The sequence below is a fragment of the Molothrus aeneus genome, chromosome 5, assembly GCF_037042795.1.
Source record: "Molothrus aeneus isolate 106 chromosome 5, BPBGC_Maene_1.0, whole genome shotgun sequence".
Taxonomy (NCBI): domain Eukaryota; kingdom Metazoa; phylum Chordata; class Aves; order Passeriformes; family Icteridae; genus Molothrus; species Molothrus aeneus.
Genome location: NC_089650.1, coordinates 15,552,132 through 15,571,659, shown reverse-complemented (window position 1 = coordinate 15,571,659; position 19,528 = coordinate 15,552,132). Strand labels below are relative to the sequence as shown.

General features: G+C 46.2%; 1 protein-coding gene across 1 annotated transcript; it reads left to right on the top strand.

Moving 5' to 3' along the window:
• Positions 1–873: 873 nt before the first annotated feature.
• TM7SF3 (transmembrane 7 superfamily member 3) lies at positions 874–18,903 on the top strand. The gene is made up of 12 exons (XM_066549860.1): positions 874–976; positions 6,634–6,788; positions 8,607–8,757; positions 10,362–10,482; positions 10,990–11,161; positions 11,469–11,646; positions 12,907–12,993; positions 13,402–13,482; positions 14,191–14,343; positions 15,424–15,521; positions 16,082–16,244; positions 16,706–18,903. Exons 1-12 carry the CDS (start codon positions 907–909, stop codon positions 16,966–16,968), a joined length of 1,692 nt encoding a protein of 563 aa, XP_066405957.1. The 5' UTR covers positions 874–906; the 3' UTR covers positions 16,969–18,903.
• Positions 18,904–19,528: the final 625 nt, after the last annotated feature.

Sequence of the window (19,528 nt, the reverse complement as noted above, 5' to 3'; positions counted from 1 at the left end):
CTAAGTGATTCTGCCACGGCCTGAGCAGCTTTTGCTGTGCAGCAGTCGCTCTGATCCCAGCTGAAGGCCATAGCAGTGCTCCACTCCAGCCCCGATCTGAGCAGGGAAACGCCAGAGTGTAGTGTTCCCAACAAGCCAAATCAGAGACAGCATCCGGCCTCCCAGCCCAGGGGTTGGAGAATAAATGCAATTTGTGCCAGTCAGTTTGTGCCCATCTTTCTTATCTCTGACAGCTGGGTACAATGCCAACCTTCTCCCAGGTGGACCTTAGAGGTCATCTCTTTCCAAACTCCTGCCACTGGCAGGGACACTTTCCACTATCCCAGGTTGCTCAGAGCAACCATCCAACCCGGCCTTGGACACTTCCAGGGATGAGGCAGCCACAGCTTTCCTGTGCCAGGGCCTTGCCACCCTCACAAGGAAGAATTTCTTCTAATATCCAATCTAAAACTCAGTTTGAAGCCATTTCTGTTATCCTGTCACAACACGCCTTTGGAATTAACCACTCTGAAGCCTTGTCACAGATGCTGCGGGTGCAGCAATCATACAAATTTTATTATCCGCCCAAAGTGTTTTCGCGACGGCACGGCTGGGTGAGGATTTTGTTTGCTGGGAAGTGGGGTCTCTTCACGTCCCAAGGTTAAGCCCCAAGTCCCAAACTGCCGGTCCGAACCCCACCGTGCATTTTTAGGAGTTCGCAGCTGTTACTGCGGCCAAGCGCTTCCCCTCCGCACTCCCACCGCCCGTCCCGGCAGGGCCCTGCCGCAGGTGCCGGAGGGGGCGGGAGCGGCTCCATCCAGCCGGGCGGGCGGGCCCCGCCTGCGGGCCGCCCCCAGCGCCCGCCCCGCCCCAGCTGCCCGGCCTTTCCCGGCCTCAGCCCCCCTTCCCCGCTCCCTCCGCGGCGCCATGTGGGTCTCGCCGCGCTCCGCGGTGCTCCTGCTGCTCATGGGGGTCCTGCGCCATGGCGGAGCCTCAGGTGAGGGCGGTGTGAGCCGGAGCGGGGGGCGCGTGGGGCTGTGGCCGCCATTAAGCGGCCGGAGGAGCCCGGCTCGTACCGGGAACCGCGGGGCTGTGCCCGGGTCGTGTCCAGCGGCGGGGGCTTGCTGCCTGCCAGTGCGGAGCCTCTTGGGGCTTGCTGCGGCTGCGGAGCCTTTTGGGCTGTCCCCGGTGCTGGCCGCTGTCCGGAGGGATGAGCAGGAGTGCGGAGCATAGCTGCCTGCGGCGCTGTAGAAGCGATTAGTGATTATCTTAATCTTTCATATGGACAAGGAGAGCCACCCTTTTTCCCCGCTTTCCCTCCCTATCCACTTTTTTTTTTTTTAATGCCTTAATTGCTATGGATGCCATAATTTTAACTGTTTCGTGGATAATTCGGAATCATTTTAGGTGCGGTACAGCTGATGCGGCTGGTGTAGGGCTGGATTCCCCGAACAGAAACAAGGTGATATTTGCTACCTATGAACATGAGTTTGTTTACATGGTAAGGGGAATATGGTTAAAAGGAGGTTTGGTTTTGTTTGCTTGGTTTTTCCACCCTGACTGTGTACAGGTGTGCATGGGTTCCCACCACCCTAGTGGATGGTGGGTTGAAAACCATTGTCGCTATAAAACTATGGAAAGGAGCAAAACCTAGAATTTGCAGCTTGATTCCTAAACTTACTTTTTGTCTGTACTGATGTAGTCTGACTTTATTTGGCACGGGCTTTTTTTGTAATTTCTCTGTGTTCCTGCATGTGACCAAAATAGGAGTCCAGAGTTAAGTGTGCTATAATCAGTATAGTTTGGGAAGATTTACAGTCCCTTTTTTTTTTTCTGGTTAAATTCTTATCTGTTCAAATAAAGGAAAAAATAAACAGTTTCCTCTCAGAGATAATTCAGAGATAAGCAATCAGTCCTTTGTATCAGGGCTGATGTAAGCCTCCTCCTCTTAGTTTTGCTTTATTTTTATACTTGCTTCTAACCATAGACTCATCGAATGGTTTGGGACTCTAAAGCTCATCTCATTTCAACCCCCCTGCAATGGTCTAGTGGACCCCTTCCACTAGACCAAGTTCCTGAATGCCCCACCCAACCTGGCCTTGAATGAATGAAGCTTAATTGTCCCAAAGGAGACTCTTGGGATACTTTGAAGGGCTGCAGGACAGCATTTGGAACCAGTCCCGGGTGTGGAAGGCTTCTCTCTGCCCAAGTCTCATGCCCAAGATCCTAGGGGAGAGCCGAGTATTCCCTGTTTCTTGCAGGACCTAAAAGCTTTGGCTGTGCACCTGATGGTCACACGCAGGTGTGAGAATGAAAGCTCTGCTTTCTTAGACCTTGATGTCCTTAAGATAACTTAAAGGATGCTAACAAGCAGTTTGTCTCCTGGACTTGATGAAAATGGGTCATGTGTTGAGTAATTTTTTTTACAATATGTAAAAAGGCAAAGCAACTATGAGACTAAGCAAGCTGCTTTGCCTTGAAGGAACCTGTTGCTGTTTTTCCTTGCACGATTGAGGGTGGAGGGGGAAAATATTTCCCTTGTGAAAATCTAATAAGCTGTGTAATTTGTGTACTAGAGTCTAGCTGATCATTAGGGCCTTTAAACAAGGCTACTTGCTTAATGGTTCACTGATTTGAAATTGTCTTGTGCTTATTCAGTTGTGGACACCCACTTTGCAGGGATGGGCTCTGCTAACGCCTAATCCTTGAAGATCCTGCTTCATTTAAAAAGTGCTGGTTAGTAAAAAACTTTGCATGATGGCCTGTGTTACCTCTCTGGGTTTCTGATGGTCTGCAGCTCCTCAAACTTGGTCTTTGTGCAGAAGTGTTTTATACATTGTGTTTGTTGCCTTCCAGGGAGCTCTGTCTTCCTGAGGAGGAGTTCAACTGGCTGTGTTTGCTACATCCCAAGGGGGCTGTTTAGTTTTGGAAAAACTAAAGTGAATTTATACTGTAATCAGGACTGAGCGGTGCTTTTGTAAAGGGAGCTTATCTGGGTGAAACTTGTTTGTGCCAGCTATTTAATCTATGCAGAGATGATACTTTAGAAGTTCACACAAACCTCTTCCCTCACTTTTGAGGCTGTAAAGACCTCTAGCCTGGTGAACAGAATAGTCCTCTGGGATGGGAATGGTGCAGATGGTGACAAGCCACCTTCTGTGGTATCTGCTTTAAGCATCAAGCTGTTCTAAGCATGAGTCTCAGTACACACACAGTCAAAGTTCAGAAGCTTTCAGAAGTATTCCTGCTTCTTTTGGGAGCTGGGTAGGTGCTGTATTTTTTGGGGGTTCAGTAGTGTGGGAAGACAGACCCTGTAGCCAGACTCCCATGATCTGGGTCTGCATGGCCTTACAGGTCTGATAGGATATGGCTCCAGGCTTTATTCTGTTAAGTAACTGTATGCTAATGTTTTTCTTACTCAAACTGGTTGTTGGTCTGAGCTTGCACTTCATCTTCATTAAATGTCTTCATGTGACTACTTGTTGTTGTACTCCCTGCACTGGGAAGTTCTCCTTAGCTCCTGGAGTTTGCTTACATCAGGTTGTTTTGCATATCCACTGAAAGGTGCTCAGCACCCAGTAGAAATGACTGCACAGAACCTCTCTGAGGGAAGCATAGTGTTTGAGCATGGCTCTGCAGGTGAAGACTGTTCTGTATAGGCAGCAGGGGCATTTCTTCAGTTGTATTTCTTACTGGAAATTGGACTGCTAGGTGTAATTAAGAACTCTGTGTGGTTAACTGCTCTGTGGTGGTGGGGAGTAACACTTGGCTATTGGAGCTGGAAATGTGGTTTACTCAAAGCATCAGAGCAGCCAAGAGCTTGGCACTGAATCAGCACAATGGAAACAGTTAAAACTGGGTGTAGCCTGTTGGGGAAACTGTGTGTCACAGGGAAGGGATAACAAGCGCAGAGGCTCTGGAATTGTTTTGTCTTGTTTTGAGTTAGGAATAAGGACTTCTGATCTCAGAAGAGTTTCAGGAGGTTCTATTTCTTTGCTGTCTTTACTGGCTTTGCCCCTCATGTGAGAGAAGAGGTAGTGTGAGGTGACAGAGTGGGCTGTTTGCTCTGTTCACCAGTTCTGTGTGCAGGACTAACTGTGCTCCAGTTCTGGTGCTCTTTATGGAGTAATACATGCTCAGTGCTCCATCTCTGCTCTGCTGCTGCTCGGTTTCAGCAGTGCTGGCTTCCTTTCACCATCTGTGTAGTTGATAAGCTCTGTAATAGTTTGGGTTCCTCTCATGTATCTAACCCAAAATTACTCTGATGTGCAGTGACTGTTACAGTCCTTCCTACAGGGCAAGGAAGAGAGCATATACTGACACTTTGGAGTGCTTCCAGACCTTCACTGTTGGAAGCAATAAAACAAGTTGGGATGCCTGGATTTTGCTCCTGTCTCTGTTGCTGACTTGTTGGATCAACTCTCTCACTTGTGAGATGGTGTTAAATGTGCTGCTGGTCCTGCAGACCTGCCTGGTGGGCCACCTCTGGGCAGATCAAGCTTGCCCAAAGGAGAAGGTTGCATGCTGTGACCAGCACTATGTGGTCATTGAGGCTCTGTGTCCACCTTCAAAGGATGTTTGACAAGACAAGACTTGTCTGATGGGTGTAGATGTTCTTCATCCTGTGTCTCTGCTCTTGTGCCCAGACTTTGGGATAATGTATGTCACATGTGCTGTTCTCGGAGCAGTTATGCAAACAGAAAGCAATATAGAACACCATACCTTAATTCACCACGCTAATTAAACTTGAGAGAGTGCCTCTGACATTTAGAGTCTCATGATCACGCTGAAGTAGTGGCTGTGTGTCCTGCTGATGAATCTGTCCTTATTTATGCAGAGGCCCCTGGGTATGGGTACAGAGTGGAGGTGAGAAACAAGGCGGAACAATGCAGCTTTTTCCCCTTGATGTAGATCACACAGAGAATGTGTATGGTCTCAGCTTTTTTCTCAAAGAACAAAAGTGTGAATGTCTTGGTTCAGGAAGCTCTGCTAAAGTTTTTAAAGATCAAAGAAAAATATTTTTTGTGAATTGTAAGCATTCACTGTAAATTTCTGAATGTATCAATGTATAGTCTGTGCCTTCTGAATGCTTTTCTTTAGCATTCATACTGCTACTTGCATTTGTGATAGAACTTGAGCTAGTGAGGAAGGATCAGAGGATAACTGAATGCTGCTCAAGGGACTCTGAAGAATCAGAAACTGAAGGATGCACAAATTTTTTTTGCAGTTTTAATTTTACATTACTGTGTGAAAAATTGATGTAGAAGCTTCTACCTTAACACAAATTGCAGATGATGGAGAAGAAAAATGGAGCATCTTTCTTTCCTCACAAGTAGTTTATGAACCCCCATATTTTAGCCGAGGTTTTATTGGTGATGCAGTACTGGTATTAATTGAATTTTGGGAGTGAGCATGTAGGTTGAAGTTCCTTCCCTCACTGTATGGAGTGGAGGAGGCATAACAGCTCCCCTCTTTTAACATATCAGGAGGCCAAAACACTGGCCAATGATGCCAGTTCTTGGCAGAAGAGAGAGAAAAGTAACAGAAAATCAGTCAGAGTACTGGGTATAGTTTCAGGTAAGTAAACTGTCACCCTCCCTGTGGAATGGGAGCCCCTCAGTGTCACCAGCAAGTGTCCCTTGGACGGTGCTGCTGGTGACTCTGTTAGGGAACTCGGCAATACCAACCCTTTCCACCAGAGGCAACTTCACTGAGGAAGTGTGTATGTTCAGGCTTGATAAGTTTTGGGTCTGTTTGGGTACAGGCAGGCAGAGGAATTCAGGGAAGAGCCTGAAAGGCATTGTGCAGCCTGGCTGCAGCCACCAACCAAAGAGCATCTTGTGGCTTCTATGTGGCTGCTTCGCTTTCCTGCCTTGGCATCCCCTGTCCCTGCAGCACAGTGAGAAGCCAGGCTTGCTTGCAGGACTTGAATGACAAGCCAAAGCTGATTCTCAAAGCTCTTGTATCCTAGGTCATGTGGTTCTCTTTAAATTAAAATGACAGTGGATCATGGGGTTATGCTCATTGTAAGAAAAAATGGTCTGGGTTGTGTCTAGGAAAAATTAGTCAGATTTTTAGGTCTAGAGATGGGGATGCAGCAGTCCTAATGATTAAAAACTGTTTGGCAGCAAAAAATGTGGAATAGCTGAAAGTGGGTAAATGTATGTATGTAAACTACAGATTTGACTCAGTCTTCTGGAACTTGACTTCAATTCCCATGGTTTGTAGGAATTCACCTGAAAAGTCTGATGGATATTGTGCAAGTTGGCTGGCTGGTACAAACATACCTGCCTGTATTTGCCAAAGATCAGGCAGTCTTCAGTATCTTCTCTTACTGACTTTTTGGAGTGTAGCTGGCTGATTGGCTGAGCTGTATCAAATCCTTACTCCTGGCAGGAAGCTCTGTCCCTGTGCTCAGGTGAGTGCCAGCTGCAGGGCAGGTACCCTGGCTGTGCCTGTGTCTGCAGGTACAGCTCTGTGTGCAGCAGTCTCTGAAAGCTTGGTACAGCTCACAGGATGAGAGCAGCACGAAGCAACATCCTGCTCTGCTCCCAGCTGATTAATACTGGGCTACTGAAAACTTCCAGGCTTCCCTGGTAATTGCTTCCCTCTGGACCAAAAAAGCCCTTTATCTTCCGTTTTTTTGTAATGCAGGTCTTCTTGAGCTCTCCTTGGGAAAATTCAGAAATGTGCTACTTAACCAGACCAATCCAGTGGAGGCTGTAATCAGGAACATCGCCAGCAATGTGACTGTGGTTATTTTTCAAGTGCATGCCCAGCAGAATGATGTGGTCATATCCTTTGATAAGGTAAGAGTGTCACTTCTGTTAAGTGCTGCCTGTCTTTCAACAAAGGACTTGGCTGTGGTACATGTAGGACTAATGGACTGAAGCTGTATAAATAAAGAGTGTCTTTTACCTGCTTGGCTTTTAGACAGTGTTACTGTAGCTTCAGAAATCCTTTCTCGTACTTATATGTCATAGCTGCTATTTTGAAAGACTGAATGCCAAAGGAATGTCAGAGCTGGCTTGAAAATGTTTCAAGGCTCTTTATTTGGTGGAAGTGGTGCTTTTTGTCATGTGGCTCTACTGACCGTTGTCCATCAGCTTGTCACATTAAAACCAGATCTGTGCAAGTGTTTGCCAGATGCACCAGTTTGGGATGTTTAGTTGTCTGCTGTTCCCATGGCTTGGATTTAACCAGTGCAGATATAATGTGTTGTTATCCCAGCTCCTTGTCCTGAATCTAATCCTCTTTTGGGGTAACACATGGAGAAATTCCTCTACATACTCCAGTGAAAGCTGCTACTTCTAGACAGCAATAGAAACATTCCTGCTGCTGTACCCTGTATCTCAGTAATGATGGGACAAAATGAGTCAGTAAAATACTGATTTTGTTGTGGTGGTGCTGGGAGGCTCTCACTGGTATTTGAACAGAACATGGACTAAGCTGAAGATGGTAGATGGAGATCTGATGGCTGCAATCCAGTTCCCCTCTCTCCAGCAGCATCTTTGAAATCAGAATATACTAAGTGCCAAGAAGTATCCTGGGAAGCTTAGAAAATGTAGACCTGTAACACAAGTCACCCAGCTCAGCCATCCTTGTACTGGTGAAACAGCCAGGATTACAGGGCTGAGACATTACTGTTACACCTGTTCAGTCTTTGCTTGCCATTGGTAGAATCCTCTGCTGCCAGTTCAGATCCTCTTTGCATTCATGGCCCTTACCAGGCCCAGGGCAGAGATGCATAAATGCAGCTGTACTGCTTTTAGGGCTGTCCTGCCTCTAGAAATATGAAGTTGAGCCAGACCTTAAAGTCTGCCATGTCCAATGTGCTTCCTTGCAGCGTTGCCTTGGGTAACTGTGGCTGCCTTGGCCAAAGGCACTTTCCATGCTGAAAATGTGGCTGCGGGTCAACTGGCTGTTCCAGCTGTGAGATTGTGATACTGTTATTGCTGCTTATCTTTCCCTAAGAGCTCTGGTTATGGAAGGGATGGTGGTGCTGGGGATTGGGTCAGTAGTTGGCCTGGCCCCAAAAACATCTGGCATTGCTAGTGTTAAGGAAGCTGTCATACAGTCATGTCCATTCTGGTAGAGATAGGAAGGTGCTTCTGTATGCTGGTTGCCAGAACACTTCCTTGCTGCCATCTCACAACATTTTGTGAGGGATACTCAAGTTCTTTTACATTTTTACTAGTCAGTCTATTTCCAGATCTACTAGCTGGATTTTGCTGCAACCTGCTTGTGATTATCAGCTCTTTAGGAGTCCCACACTTGTCACTTGGGTTTTTGAGCCTGAGCCAAGGCAGTGTGTAGTGTCAGAGTTCTCTTTTTTCACCAGCTAGGGATGCCATCCAGAGGGACCTTGACAGGTTGAGAGGTGGGCAGACCTGGTATAGTTCAGCAAGGCCAAGTGCAAGGCCCTACACATGGAGCTGGACAATTACAAGCACAAATACATTTTGGGCAGAGCCTGATCTGTTGTAACTGGCACTGATGTATGTTCCTGGCAGGTTTGTGGCAGGAATAGCCTCCTGTGATATTATCAAAATACAGGAATGTTATCAAACTGTGATAGGAATCGTCTCAAGAAGAACTGTTTGTTTCAGTAATTTGTTTCTGTGCAGACTCCGTCGGTGAACAGCTCAGGAGTCGGGGTGGACAGAGGGCTGGTGTCCGTCCTTCGGCCGGAGCAGACGGTATGCACGTGGTACCTGCGTGCCCTGGCTGCCGGCCAGGTGGTCAGCACCGCCATCTCCATCCCCTACATGGAGAGAGGTACGTGCTCAGGGCATGCCAGCTCTGCTCAGGCAAGTCATCTCTGGAATGAAGTGTTGGCCTTTCAGTCTTACATGGTGGAAATCTGATGGAGATACCAGAAATTCTTTTGAAAAGGGCTGAAAAGGTTTTTATTGTCACTGCTGAATTGTGAGTTGTGTATTGGAGGTACTCTGTGGTCTTGCCATGACTTAAGCCTTAGAATAGAAAACTGCTGTGCATGTGATTATGGAATCACACATCTGTTTGGATTGGAAGGGGACCATAAAGATCATCCAGTTCCACCCCCTCTGCCATGGGCAGGGACACCTTCCTCTAGGTGTCCTCCCCTGAGGTTGCTCAGGGCCCCATCCAGCCTGGCCTTGGACACTTCCAGGGATGAAGCATCCACAGCTTCTCTGGGCAACCTGTGCCAGGGCCTCATCACCCTCACAGGGAAGAATTTCTTCGTCATATTGATGCCTTGAGAGGCTGAACCTGGAACAGAAACTAGACAGAGCTAAAGGAATAAAGTAGGTATTTATTGAAATGCCTTAATGGATATACCTTGGGCAGTACAAGAGCCTGGCCAGGGCTACAGCCAAGATGGACCCAAAATGGTCACAAAATGGATGACTGGTCACGAGATCTCACACTTTTATAAGTTTTAGTCCACTTGCATATTGGAGTTAGTTGTCCAATTATAGCTTCGGGTTATGAAATCACATCCTCCTTGTTGCTCTTTTCAGTTCTCCATTGTTTATACTTTCTGGAAACTTGTAACGGTTGTCCTTGGTCTCAGGCTGGAAAAGGATTGTTTTGTCTACCTACCCTGCAAAGAGAACTTACTGATGCCTAATATGAAGCTCAGAGCTACACACCTAGGCAGCAGAGAATCTGAAAAATATGAAAGCTAAAACCCAAGCTATCAATATCCAATCTAAATCTACCTTCCTTCAGCTTAAAGCCATTACCCCTTGTCCTGTTATCCCTAGGCCCTTGTAAAAATTCCCTTTCCAGTTTTCTTGTAGGCTCCCTTCAAGTATAGGAAGGTTGCTGGAAAGGTCTCCCCAAAGCTTTTCCAGGCTGAACAACCCCTACACTGAATCTTGATCATAGGAGAGGTGCTCCATCCCTCTGGTCATCTTCATAGTCCTCCTTTGGATTAACTCCAGCAGGTCCACATCCTTCTTGTGTTGGGGTGGGGTCTTGCCAGAGCAGACTGGAGGGGCAGGTCCCCCCTGCCTGGCCCTGCTGCCCTCTCCTCTTTGCATGCAGGATGTTGGTGTCTGTCTGGGCTGTGAGCACACATTGCTGGGTCATGTCAAGCTTCTCATCAGCCAACACTCCCAAGTGCTTCTCCTCAGGGCTGCCCTCAATCCCTTCCCCACCCAGCCTTTGTTTGTGCTTGGCATTGTCCTGAACCATGTGCAGGACCTGGCAGGAGCTTGAATCCTTCCATTCCAACACTCCAGTCACTGGAGTCACTCATGTGTGGGGACCTGTCACAGGCTGCAGTGAAACCCTTTTGCTGCCTGCAGGGCCAGGACCTGATGATTTTCTGTGCTCAGCAAGTGGATTGTTCCTGCAAGTGTGTAACTGCAGTCATGTTCTCTGTGTTCTAGATCCTGTTCCTGGGGGCTGCAATCTAGAATTTGACTTGGAAGTGGATCCAAATATTTACCTGGACTACACATTGGTTGATATACACATCAAGTTTGCCCCTGCAAACTTGGGATATACCAGGTGTGTGGAGAACTTCAGTGTGTTGAGCAACACCTTCTGTCCAGTATTGGCCAAAAGGCTAAAATAATACCCTGCTGTAACAGATGAACCATCCAGCTGCTGGCAGGAATCTTGTTTGCTGCAACAAATGTAAATGGGGAAAAGGAGGAGGGGAAGAGGTACTGCATGAGGGAGATAAAGGTTGAGAGTTACATCTTGTGGGGGAGGTTATGCAACTTCAGAAATGTAAGCAGTCAGTAAATACTGGATCTTTCCATTCCCTGTAACAGCTTAATTTGTTTGAGAAGCAATTGTATGTTACAGCCAGTTTTATTTCTTTCCTAGTACTAGAGCATGATAATGATCCAGAGTTTTGTTTAACTTGAGACTTCAAGTTAAAAGGTGTTATTTCCTGAATGGTGCCTGGTGTCACAAGTGATAGGCACGGAATGGAGAAGACTCTTCAGAACTGCATGGAAAGACAAACAGTAACGCTGTGGTCTGTGGCTGATGTGTTTTTCATTGCAGAGGAGCAAGCCCCCCCTCCTGTGATTCAGGGACTGGCCAGAGCTCCCGCTGGCGGCTGCGCTACGAAGTGTACCAGTACTTCCTGCCCGAGAATGACCTGTCCGAGGTGGCGCTCATGAGCCACATACGGAAAATGTCCGGGGTGCACAGTGTCAAAGCCAATGGCATTAAGGTGAGCCCCAAGCACTGGGTGCCAGCCACGTGCCTGTGGGGCTCTCTTGTTGTCTCCTCCCCTGTGCTTATCTTCCTGGAGGGGAGATGTGAGCAAGCTCCCTGGCCCTGCTGGGGAGTGGAATGGCAGCCTTGCCTGCCTCGGAGGCCAGACCTGGGTCAGGCTGGTAGGGAACATGAACTGTGCCCTCAGGCAGGGAGGAGCAGAACAGGAGTGGGAGAATCTTCTCCCCTGACAGAAAACACAGTAGTGCTGGAGGGAAGGGTTCCATCCTGTGAGCCTTTAACACAGATATTTACTTTTCCAGATGCTTACGCTGACAGCTGATGACAAGACCAATGTCTACTTCTCCTCACTTCCTGGGCAAGGTGTGATCTACAATGTCATAGTGTGGGATCCTCTTTGGAACACTTCTGCTGCATACATACCTGTGCATACATATGCCTGCAGTTTTACTGACCTGGTAGATAACTGCTCTTCCCTCAGTAAGTTGGGAATTGTATGTCCTTGCCAACTCCTCTGTAGCTTCTTGTGCTCCAACATGCCAAATGTGCTTTAAGATTCTTTTTCCAACGTGTGCAGGAGATATTTGTTTTACACTGTGTATATTTTGTTACTTCAGCGAAGTCTCCTTCTTGATGAGGGAGAAAGTCTAGAATGATGAAGTAAGACTAAGGAGAACCGTTAGCAATCAAAGGTTTAAGTTAATGGAGGTTTAATATGTGGCTTGCAAATGTAACTCTGAACTCTGTAGTGCCATCCTAGCTTTGTCCATTTCAACTGGATACATAATTTCAAATAATTTGTAGGACTATAGATGCTGGATGTGAAGCTGAGCTAATAAAACACAGACTAGATTAGCCTCCAGCCACATTTTTCTAACTGTGCTGGTGCTAACAGAAATCCTGAAGGTATTTTGAAAGGAGGCAGTCATCTAAAATAAGAATGAAGATAATGTCAGCTGTAGTGGAGTGACTACCAAGTCATGCTGCTTTGTACAAAGCTATATAATGATGGAATTTGTGCAGACACAGCAAAGCCACCACTCCCATTATGAATACAGAAGGGACACAAGTAATTGGTAGAATTTGATTCATAAAGTAATATTTGTTCTCATTATTATCTTCTTATATACTGTAACACAAGTGAGTTTTGTCAAACTCAATGTTGTCTTATGACAACGTGAGACAAATTATCTAGGCTAAATTTCTCTAATTCAGAGCACATGGAAAATATAGTTTACTTCTGCAAATAGCTTAAATATTGGTAAGAAATTTAAGAGAAGATGGAGGTGAGCTATAATGGGATGCTGATGATCATTTTTGTTGCATGGCAAATGTATGAGAGGGAGACAAATGGTGAAGACTGCAGTGATTAAGCCTATAGCTGCTGCCTGTCACTAATCCCATAGCATTGATTTTTACAGATGACTGGATGTCCCTTTTTTAAACCTGAGTAGAGACTTTTCTGGCAAATTTATATTTGTATTATAAACAAGTTACATCTACTTACAGAAACTTCTCTTGAATAAGGAGGAAGCTCTTGATTTGTAAATCAGTCTGGGACTATTTCAATGTTCTGTTGGAGATCTTACCAAGCCAACTTTTAGTTCAGGCATTGCAGATCTGACAGAGTGGCAGCTCTCAATTTGTCAGTAAAGTTTGTGACAGCAACCTGACCATACCTTAATCTCTGTTGGGACTACTAGTTGGAATGCTCTACTAAACCTGTCCTTCTTCTTGTAGGTAAACTCTCTACCAAAGTATTCTTCACTGCTTTTGCTGTTCTTGGTCTTTTCACCTGCTTTTTTGGACACAGATTCTGGAAAACAGGTACTGAATATTTAATTTCATAAATCTGGTTGGAACTTCATAAATGTTACTCTGTGTAACTTAGAATGATGGTGTTATTACCGAGATTCACTTCATAGTGATGCTGTGCCAGTTAGGCCCACTGCTTTGCTTTTATGGGCTCTGAGCCTTTAAGCTCAGAGCAGGAAGTTTTTGGGATGCAAAGAATAGAAACCTAGAACTAGGGTGCATGCTGAGCAATACAGCTATAAATATGTAATTTTGGACTATCTGTAGTGCTTGAGGACACCCCTGTCAAGAAAAAATATTGTCTGGCTCTCCTTTTTTGAGCTGCTATGTTCCTTCAAACATCTTCATATTACAATGAGGAAGATCCACGGAAGTGGGCTTGGTATGAAGCTTGCTAAATATTTTTTCCTTTTTCTCTAGATTTATTCTTCATGGGCTTCATTGTCGCAGCATTTGTCTTCTTTGTGTTCATTACCAGGGTAACTGACCTTAGCTATGATGGTGAGTAGATCTGTCAGGATATCCTGTGCTCTTCCCAAACTCTTTTTAGGAACCCTTCAGGTACAATCTCAGTTGTGCTGTTGGCCAGCCACAGGAAGGGGTAGCAGGGTGATGCCTGATTGAGCTCTGATTGCCATAATAGCTGAAAATGCAACGGAATAAGTGTTCATTCCAGCATCACAGTGATGCAGAATTAATAGCTGAATTTAATTTCAGTATCTATCCAAGAAGATTAGAGGTGTTTGGGAACTGTGGGAATTTGCAACATACTTTCTTCCTACTTTCACAATGCATAGACCACTGTTCCAGATCAAATGTAGGTTTCATCTGTAAAGTGGAAGTAGGTGGTCTGCACCCAGCTTGTCAGACCAGAAAGAATTAGTTCTTTCTGTCTGTGCCACCTCACAGAATTCCTTTTTTTGATACATGTGCAGTATCTTGTAGCCACCTGAACTCTCTGAGAACTCAGGGAACTGATGTACATGGTGCCAAGGGCTCCATTCCAGCCCCCCTGCCACTCTTTCAGCAGCACATCCCCAGCTGCAGGCTGGCATCTAAGTGAAGTGCATGAAGCACGTTCTGGTACTTTTTTTGTCTCATGCAAACTCACTGAAAAAAGCTAAACATGCATGTAAATAAAGCTGCTGAATATGTTCCTGCAGGAACTGAAGCTTCCAGGGTGCTGGAATTTTCTCTTCTCTCTTTCAGTGCGTCTTATTTTGACGGCAGTGGCTGGAATCATTGGAGGCCTGCTCTTGGTTGTGAGCTGGTGGAGATTTGGCTCTGTCCTGCTCAGCATGTTTGTTATTGGACTCGTGTTGGGATTTCTCTTCTCCTCAACACTCTTCTTTACCCCCCTAGGTAAGCACTGTAATCCTCTGCTTGGTGAGTGCTGTGTTCCCGCATGCTGCAGGCACACTGCAAGGCTCAAGAGTGAACGGCGCTCTCTGGTTTATCTTACTGGGATGTTTAAGGTTCCCTTTCCCGTGCTGGGAGGAATAGAGATGCACCTGAAAGCTTCTTTTTGCTGTGCTGTAATTAAAAGTACTTGGGGAAAAGGGAACTGATTGTTTTGCAGAGAACTTGGTGACTCTTCCTGCTTAACCTGTGTGCCATGTCTGTAACACCAGCTCTGCTCCAGGCATGCACTTGCTCTCTTGTTCTCTGTCTAGAACAAGTACCAGTAGAAAATCTACAGTCTAATTTGAAGGCTTCAGGCATAAAGGCCTTGGACAAATTGCTTAAAAGCCAGTAAGCCTGCTGAGCTGGAGTCCCTCTGGGACATCAGAGCATCAGCTATTGTAATTTTCAGTCTCAGAACTTCTCCTTTTGAGGTCCTTTGGTGGGACAGTTTTTTGTTCTCCAGTCATCTGTGTTTGACTCAAGCCATGATTCTGTGGTAATCCATGCAGTCCCTGGTTGCTCTTCATTAAAGTGGAACAGTGACTGAGCTGGAGGTCAGCTTATCCCCTCTGGTGAATCCACAGGCCTTAGAAGGCAGGGGGAGCAAAGAAGGGTTTGAGTGATTTAATTTTCCTAAAGCCCAGAAGAATTTGTTGCCTGGTGGTGTGGTGATGGCTACATTTGCACCATACTCTGGAGCCTGATGCAGATTTTTAGTTTGGAAACCCACAGAAGCAACAAAACAGCTTCTTATTGGGCAGCAGTACTCTGGTGCTTTTAATTCTTACAAGGTGAGAAACATGTACCTTGTTAAAAAATTGTTCCATGGACAAGATCTCAACTAGGACAGTTTTTCTGTTCTTGATTAACTGTTCCAATACATCTTGAACAGTCAGGATTTGAACTCAAAAGCTGGGTTTTCAACAATGTACTCCAGGTATTTCTGAATGTACAGAGTTTTGGGGGGAAAAAGCTGACTCCCAAACACTTGTGAAAAAAGAAATGTTTCCTTCATTGCTGAATGTGGTGTCTTGGCAGGAGACTACAGGGTCTTCCGTGACGATGTGGTGTTCTGGGTGACCTTTACTTGTGTAGCCTTGATGATTCCAGTGCTTTTTGTTGGCTGCCCAAGAATTGTAAGTAACTCTGCTGTCACCTCAGAAGGAGGGAGGGAGAAGGGGGATCAGACTTCTTAGTGCAAAATGTCGTCCCATGGAATATGTACAGAAAACTTAGCACACCTTTGTGAAGCTCTGCACAGGGCCAGTCGCAGGCAGTTCCTGTTTAGCCCTACTTGTGCTAAATGGTCCAAAAGCTAAGAAATTACTTATTTTGCACGCAGCATCCACTAAAACCAGCATTTAGTTGACTCATGCTATCTTATCAACTTGGCTGGATAACAGGTGTGTGCAGCTGATTTGTCACAGAAGAACTGATAAAAATTACAAAATACTTGTCCAGAGAAGCCGTGGCTGCCCCATCCAGGCAGTATCCAAGGCCAGGTTGGACAGGGCTTGGAGCAGCCTGGGGCAGTGGAAGGTGTCCCTGCCCATGACAGAGAGTTGGAACTGGATAGGCTTTCAGGTCCTTTTCAATCCAGGCCATTCCATGATTCTATGCTTGTACTGTCTTAGGGAGGTGGGGAATAAAGATTGTTCATCAGTCTCCTGAAGCTGTGGTTTTTCTCCCTGTCTAGCTGAACATCTTGGCTTCTGGAATAGTGGGCTCTTACACGGTGGTCCTGGCCGTTGCTTGTTACGTCTACACAAGCCTTGCTTACATCACCTTAGACCTGCTCAGAAGGGTCCTCAACAATTATTTCAGCAGAGCTTACACCAATGTGCCTTTTCAAAGGAATGGTGAGTCCTCCTGAGACTTTATTCTCCTTATCACTGTCTCTTTGGTTCTGTTGTAAACAGTAGAGTAAGGGCAGGAAGGGGATGGAAGGAGAACACAGTACAGTGTGAGATTTAACATCCACATGAGAAATTTTAGTCCTTCAAAAGCAGTACTGAGTAGACTCATAGGCAGGAACCTTCCTGCAGGTGTTGTGACAAAGGCCCTTGTGAAAGGTGCTGCTCAGACTTGTGCTGGCAGCTTGCCGAGAAGTGTGCAGAGTGGGCAGTCCAAGGCCTAATACAGTGAAGAGACTCTTCCCAGCTCCCTGTGTGTCCTGGCCTCTGCGTGGAGTCACTCTGTGTATCTGAGGATGTGGGGATGATACTTCATTCCTATCTGTCACAAAACTAGTTCAGTGTTTGTGTTTGGGAAAGCAAGGAATGTTCTGCTTTGCTACAGGAATCTGTTTCTGCTTTTCCAGACTTCATCATCCTGTCAGTGTGGGCAATGCTGGCCCTCAGCGGGGTCACTGTGCAGCTCCGCCGGGAGAGGAGTGAGGTGCCCTTCCCACCACATCCCTATCTCACCTGGAAGAGGGAAAGGGAGCGTAGAAGCACCAATGTCTTAGACCCCAGCCATCATATCCCTCCCCTGAGAGAGAGGATCCACAACAAGCTGCTGCATATCAAAGAGTTCTTCCAGAAAGACCAGCCAGCTGGGGAGAGAACTCCACTTCTTCTGTAACTTGCCAAATAACTGATGGGAATGGAGAGGGGGAACTGGGAATGGTGAGATGATTACCAGTAAGCAGCCAGTGGTGCAGGATTTACCACTGCTAATTTGTCCTGCTGAATAAGAGATTGCTGCTTGGCCAGCTTAGCAGAACAGTTCACTGTCCAGTACACTACATGCTGTTTGTGACTCCTGTGGCACACTCTGCCTGCTGCAACCTGCTTGTGTCCAGCTGCAGAATCCTGTACTTGTAGCCAAGGCAGGCATTGATCCTGTGGGGTCCACTTTGCTGTTTGGGTGCGTGGAATATCAAACAGGCCTTGGAAAGCAACCTGCTGATTGTTCCTTGCTTGTGGAAATGTCTGCTGAGGCAGTGCCCCACTCGCTCCCAAGGGTGGGCAGCCTGTCCAGCTGTGAGGGGAGGGACAGGGACTGGACATACAAGGAGTTCTACCAGCAGGAACTGAGCATCTCTTTCCAACAGGTACAAAACGTGTGGCTGCAGACATACTGGTTTCCAAGAAGTGTTACTGAACCTTGCAAGCTGAACTGAACTGAGAGACTTGAATTGAAACTGCACTGACTTAACTGTTGTATGTGTGCACTGTGGGGCTTGGGAAGGGGGACTGATCTGAGACAAGAAGACTTTTTCCTTTGCTTTTGGGTGGTTTTGTAGCGAGTCAGTCATCTGGTCTCTGTGCAGAGATGGCTGCTAAGAGAACTCAAGAGGTTTGTCTCCCTGTTTGCTTTCTCAACAGCCTGTGTCTTGTTTCTGCTCTGGTATAGTATCTTTTTTTTGATGGTGCTGTCATAAAAGAAAAAAGGAAATATGGTCCTTGTAGCCAATTGCAATTTTTTCCCCCTGGAGTTGGCTGAAACACTAATTATTTATTTTTAATCATCTTTTAATTTTGCCTTTAAGGGGTGAAAACAGCATTCAGCTAGCAAGATACTGACCAGGAACCTTGCTGACTGAATGTGTTCCTTACCTATTTGAATTGCATCTGCCCAAAGCAGAATGTAGTATAAAAACAGATGAGGGACCAATCTCATGTGGTGGCTTTATGCTCTTCCTCAAAAAAAACCCCAAGAGCCATTTTCAAATGTCACCTGGAGCAATGTATTTTTGGCTCATCCCAAAGAGACCTGAGGGTGTTTTACCTGTGCTTGTCCCTTGTGCCCTGTCCTGGTCTCCAGTGGGGGTCTGTCATGCACTGCTGGATGGCTCAAGTCTCACATGCTGTACCATGACACAAGGTATGGTGACTCTGCCTCCTTCTCCCTGTGTCTGAACCTTCAGTGAGGGCAGCTGAGTGCACAGTCCTGCCTCTGTGAGGTGAGTGGCTGCTCAGGTTCCTGCATGGAGCCTCCATCAGGGAATTCCCCAGGGGCAGAAGCTTAAGCTCTCAGCCACCCCTTTAAATTCTTGGTAGGAAATCTGTAAGAAACTGCTCTTTCTGAGGAAACTGGCAAAATAACTTTTTCTGGGAACTTTGTTGGAAATTAAAGCACCCTGGCATAGACATGAATGACTTTTAAATGGCTTTTCTTTAAGGAGTGAGAGCTCAAAGACAGTGTCCGAGGTTACTGAATCCCTCTGATGTTTAGAGACAAACCCCATCCTTGCTTGGAGCTGGACCATCTGCCTCAAACAGCAAAGCAAGGCTGAAGTCCTGTGGTTTGGCTCTAGTTTCCCTGTGCTGTTGTGTGGCACATGGGGTGAACAAGGAGCTCTTCCCTGGGTCTCTGCCCATCCTCCCTGCACTCATCCTGAGCATGTCTCTGCCATGTGCCATGGCAGGCAGCAAACCCTTCTGTGGTATAGAAATGCTCTTAAACATGTTTACCTTGGTGGGGTTTTGTAACTGCTGCGATTAACATTGTGCAAGAAACAAGTTTAACTTTAATTTTCTATATCTTTTATAATAAAGATGTCTTTTCAAAGAATATTGAAACTAAAGGGTCTCTTTGAATTCAATGATGCTTTTACAGTTTAGCCTCTGCCTCTGATCTTGTATGGAGAGTTTGCTTTGAAAAATTTTCTTCTGGCCAAGGGCTGAGGGGGGGGAGGTTGCTGGCATTGCAGTGACACCCAGAGGCTGAGTGTGTGCTCTGTGCAGCCACTGAGGGAAGCGTGTGCTCCAGAGAGGCTTTTTGTTTTGAGAGCTTTGTCAGATGAGGCTCTGGAGAACAAAGAAATGGTTGTCATCCCCTTGCCTGAAAACTGGTCTGCAAGATCACATAGTAATCTTCTAGCAGAAGTGGGCATTGAACTCTTCTTATGAGATCCTGACTTGGAGATTGTATTTCCTTTTTTTGGTTCTGCCAAGAAAAGGTTCAGAAATTTTCTCCCATAGTCCCTAAGCCACAGTGATTAACAGTGGTGAGAATGCATGAACTGATCCACTGCAGTGTTGAAGGGGTATTTTCAAGTCTTTTGTGTACCCCTTGAAAATCCAGGGTCTGTTTAAGGTCTCTTTAAGGTCCCATCCAGCACAAACCTTTCTATGACTCTGTGATTCCCTTCTGTCCTTGCCTAGAGCTGTCCTTGATCTGGAAAGGCTTCCAAAAA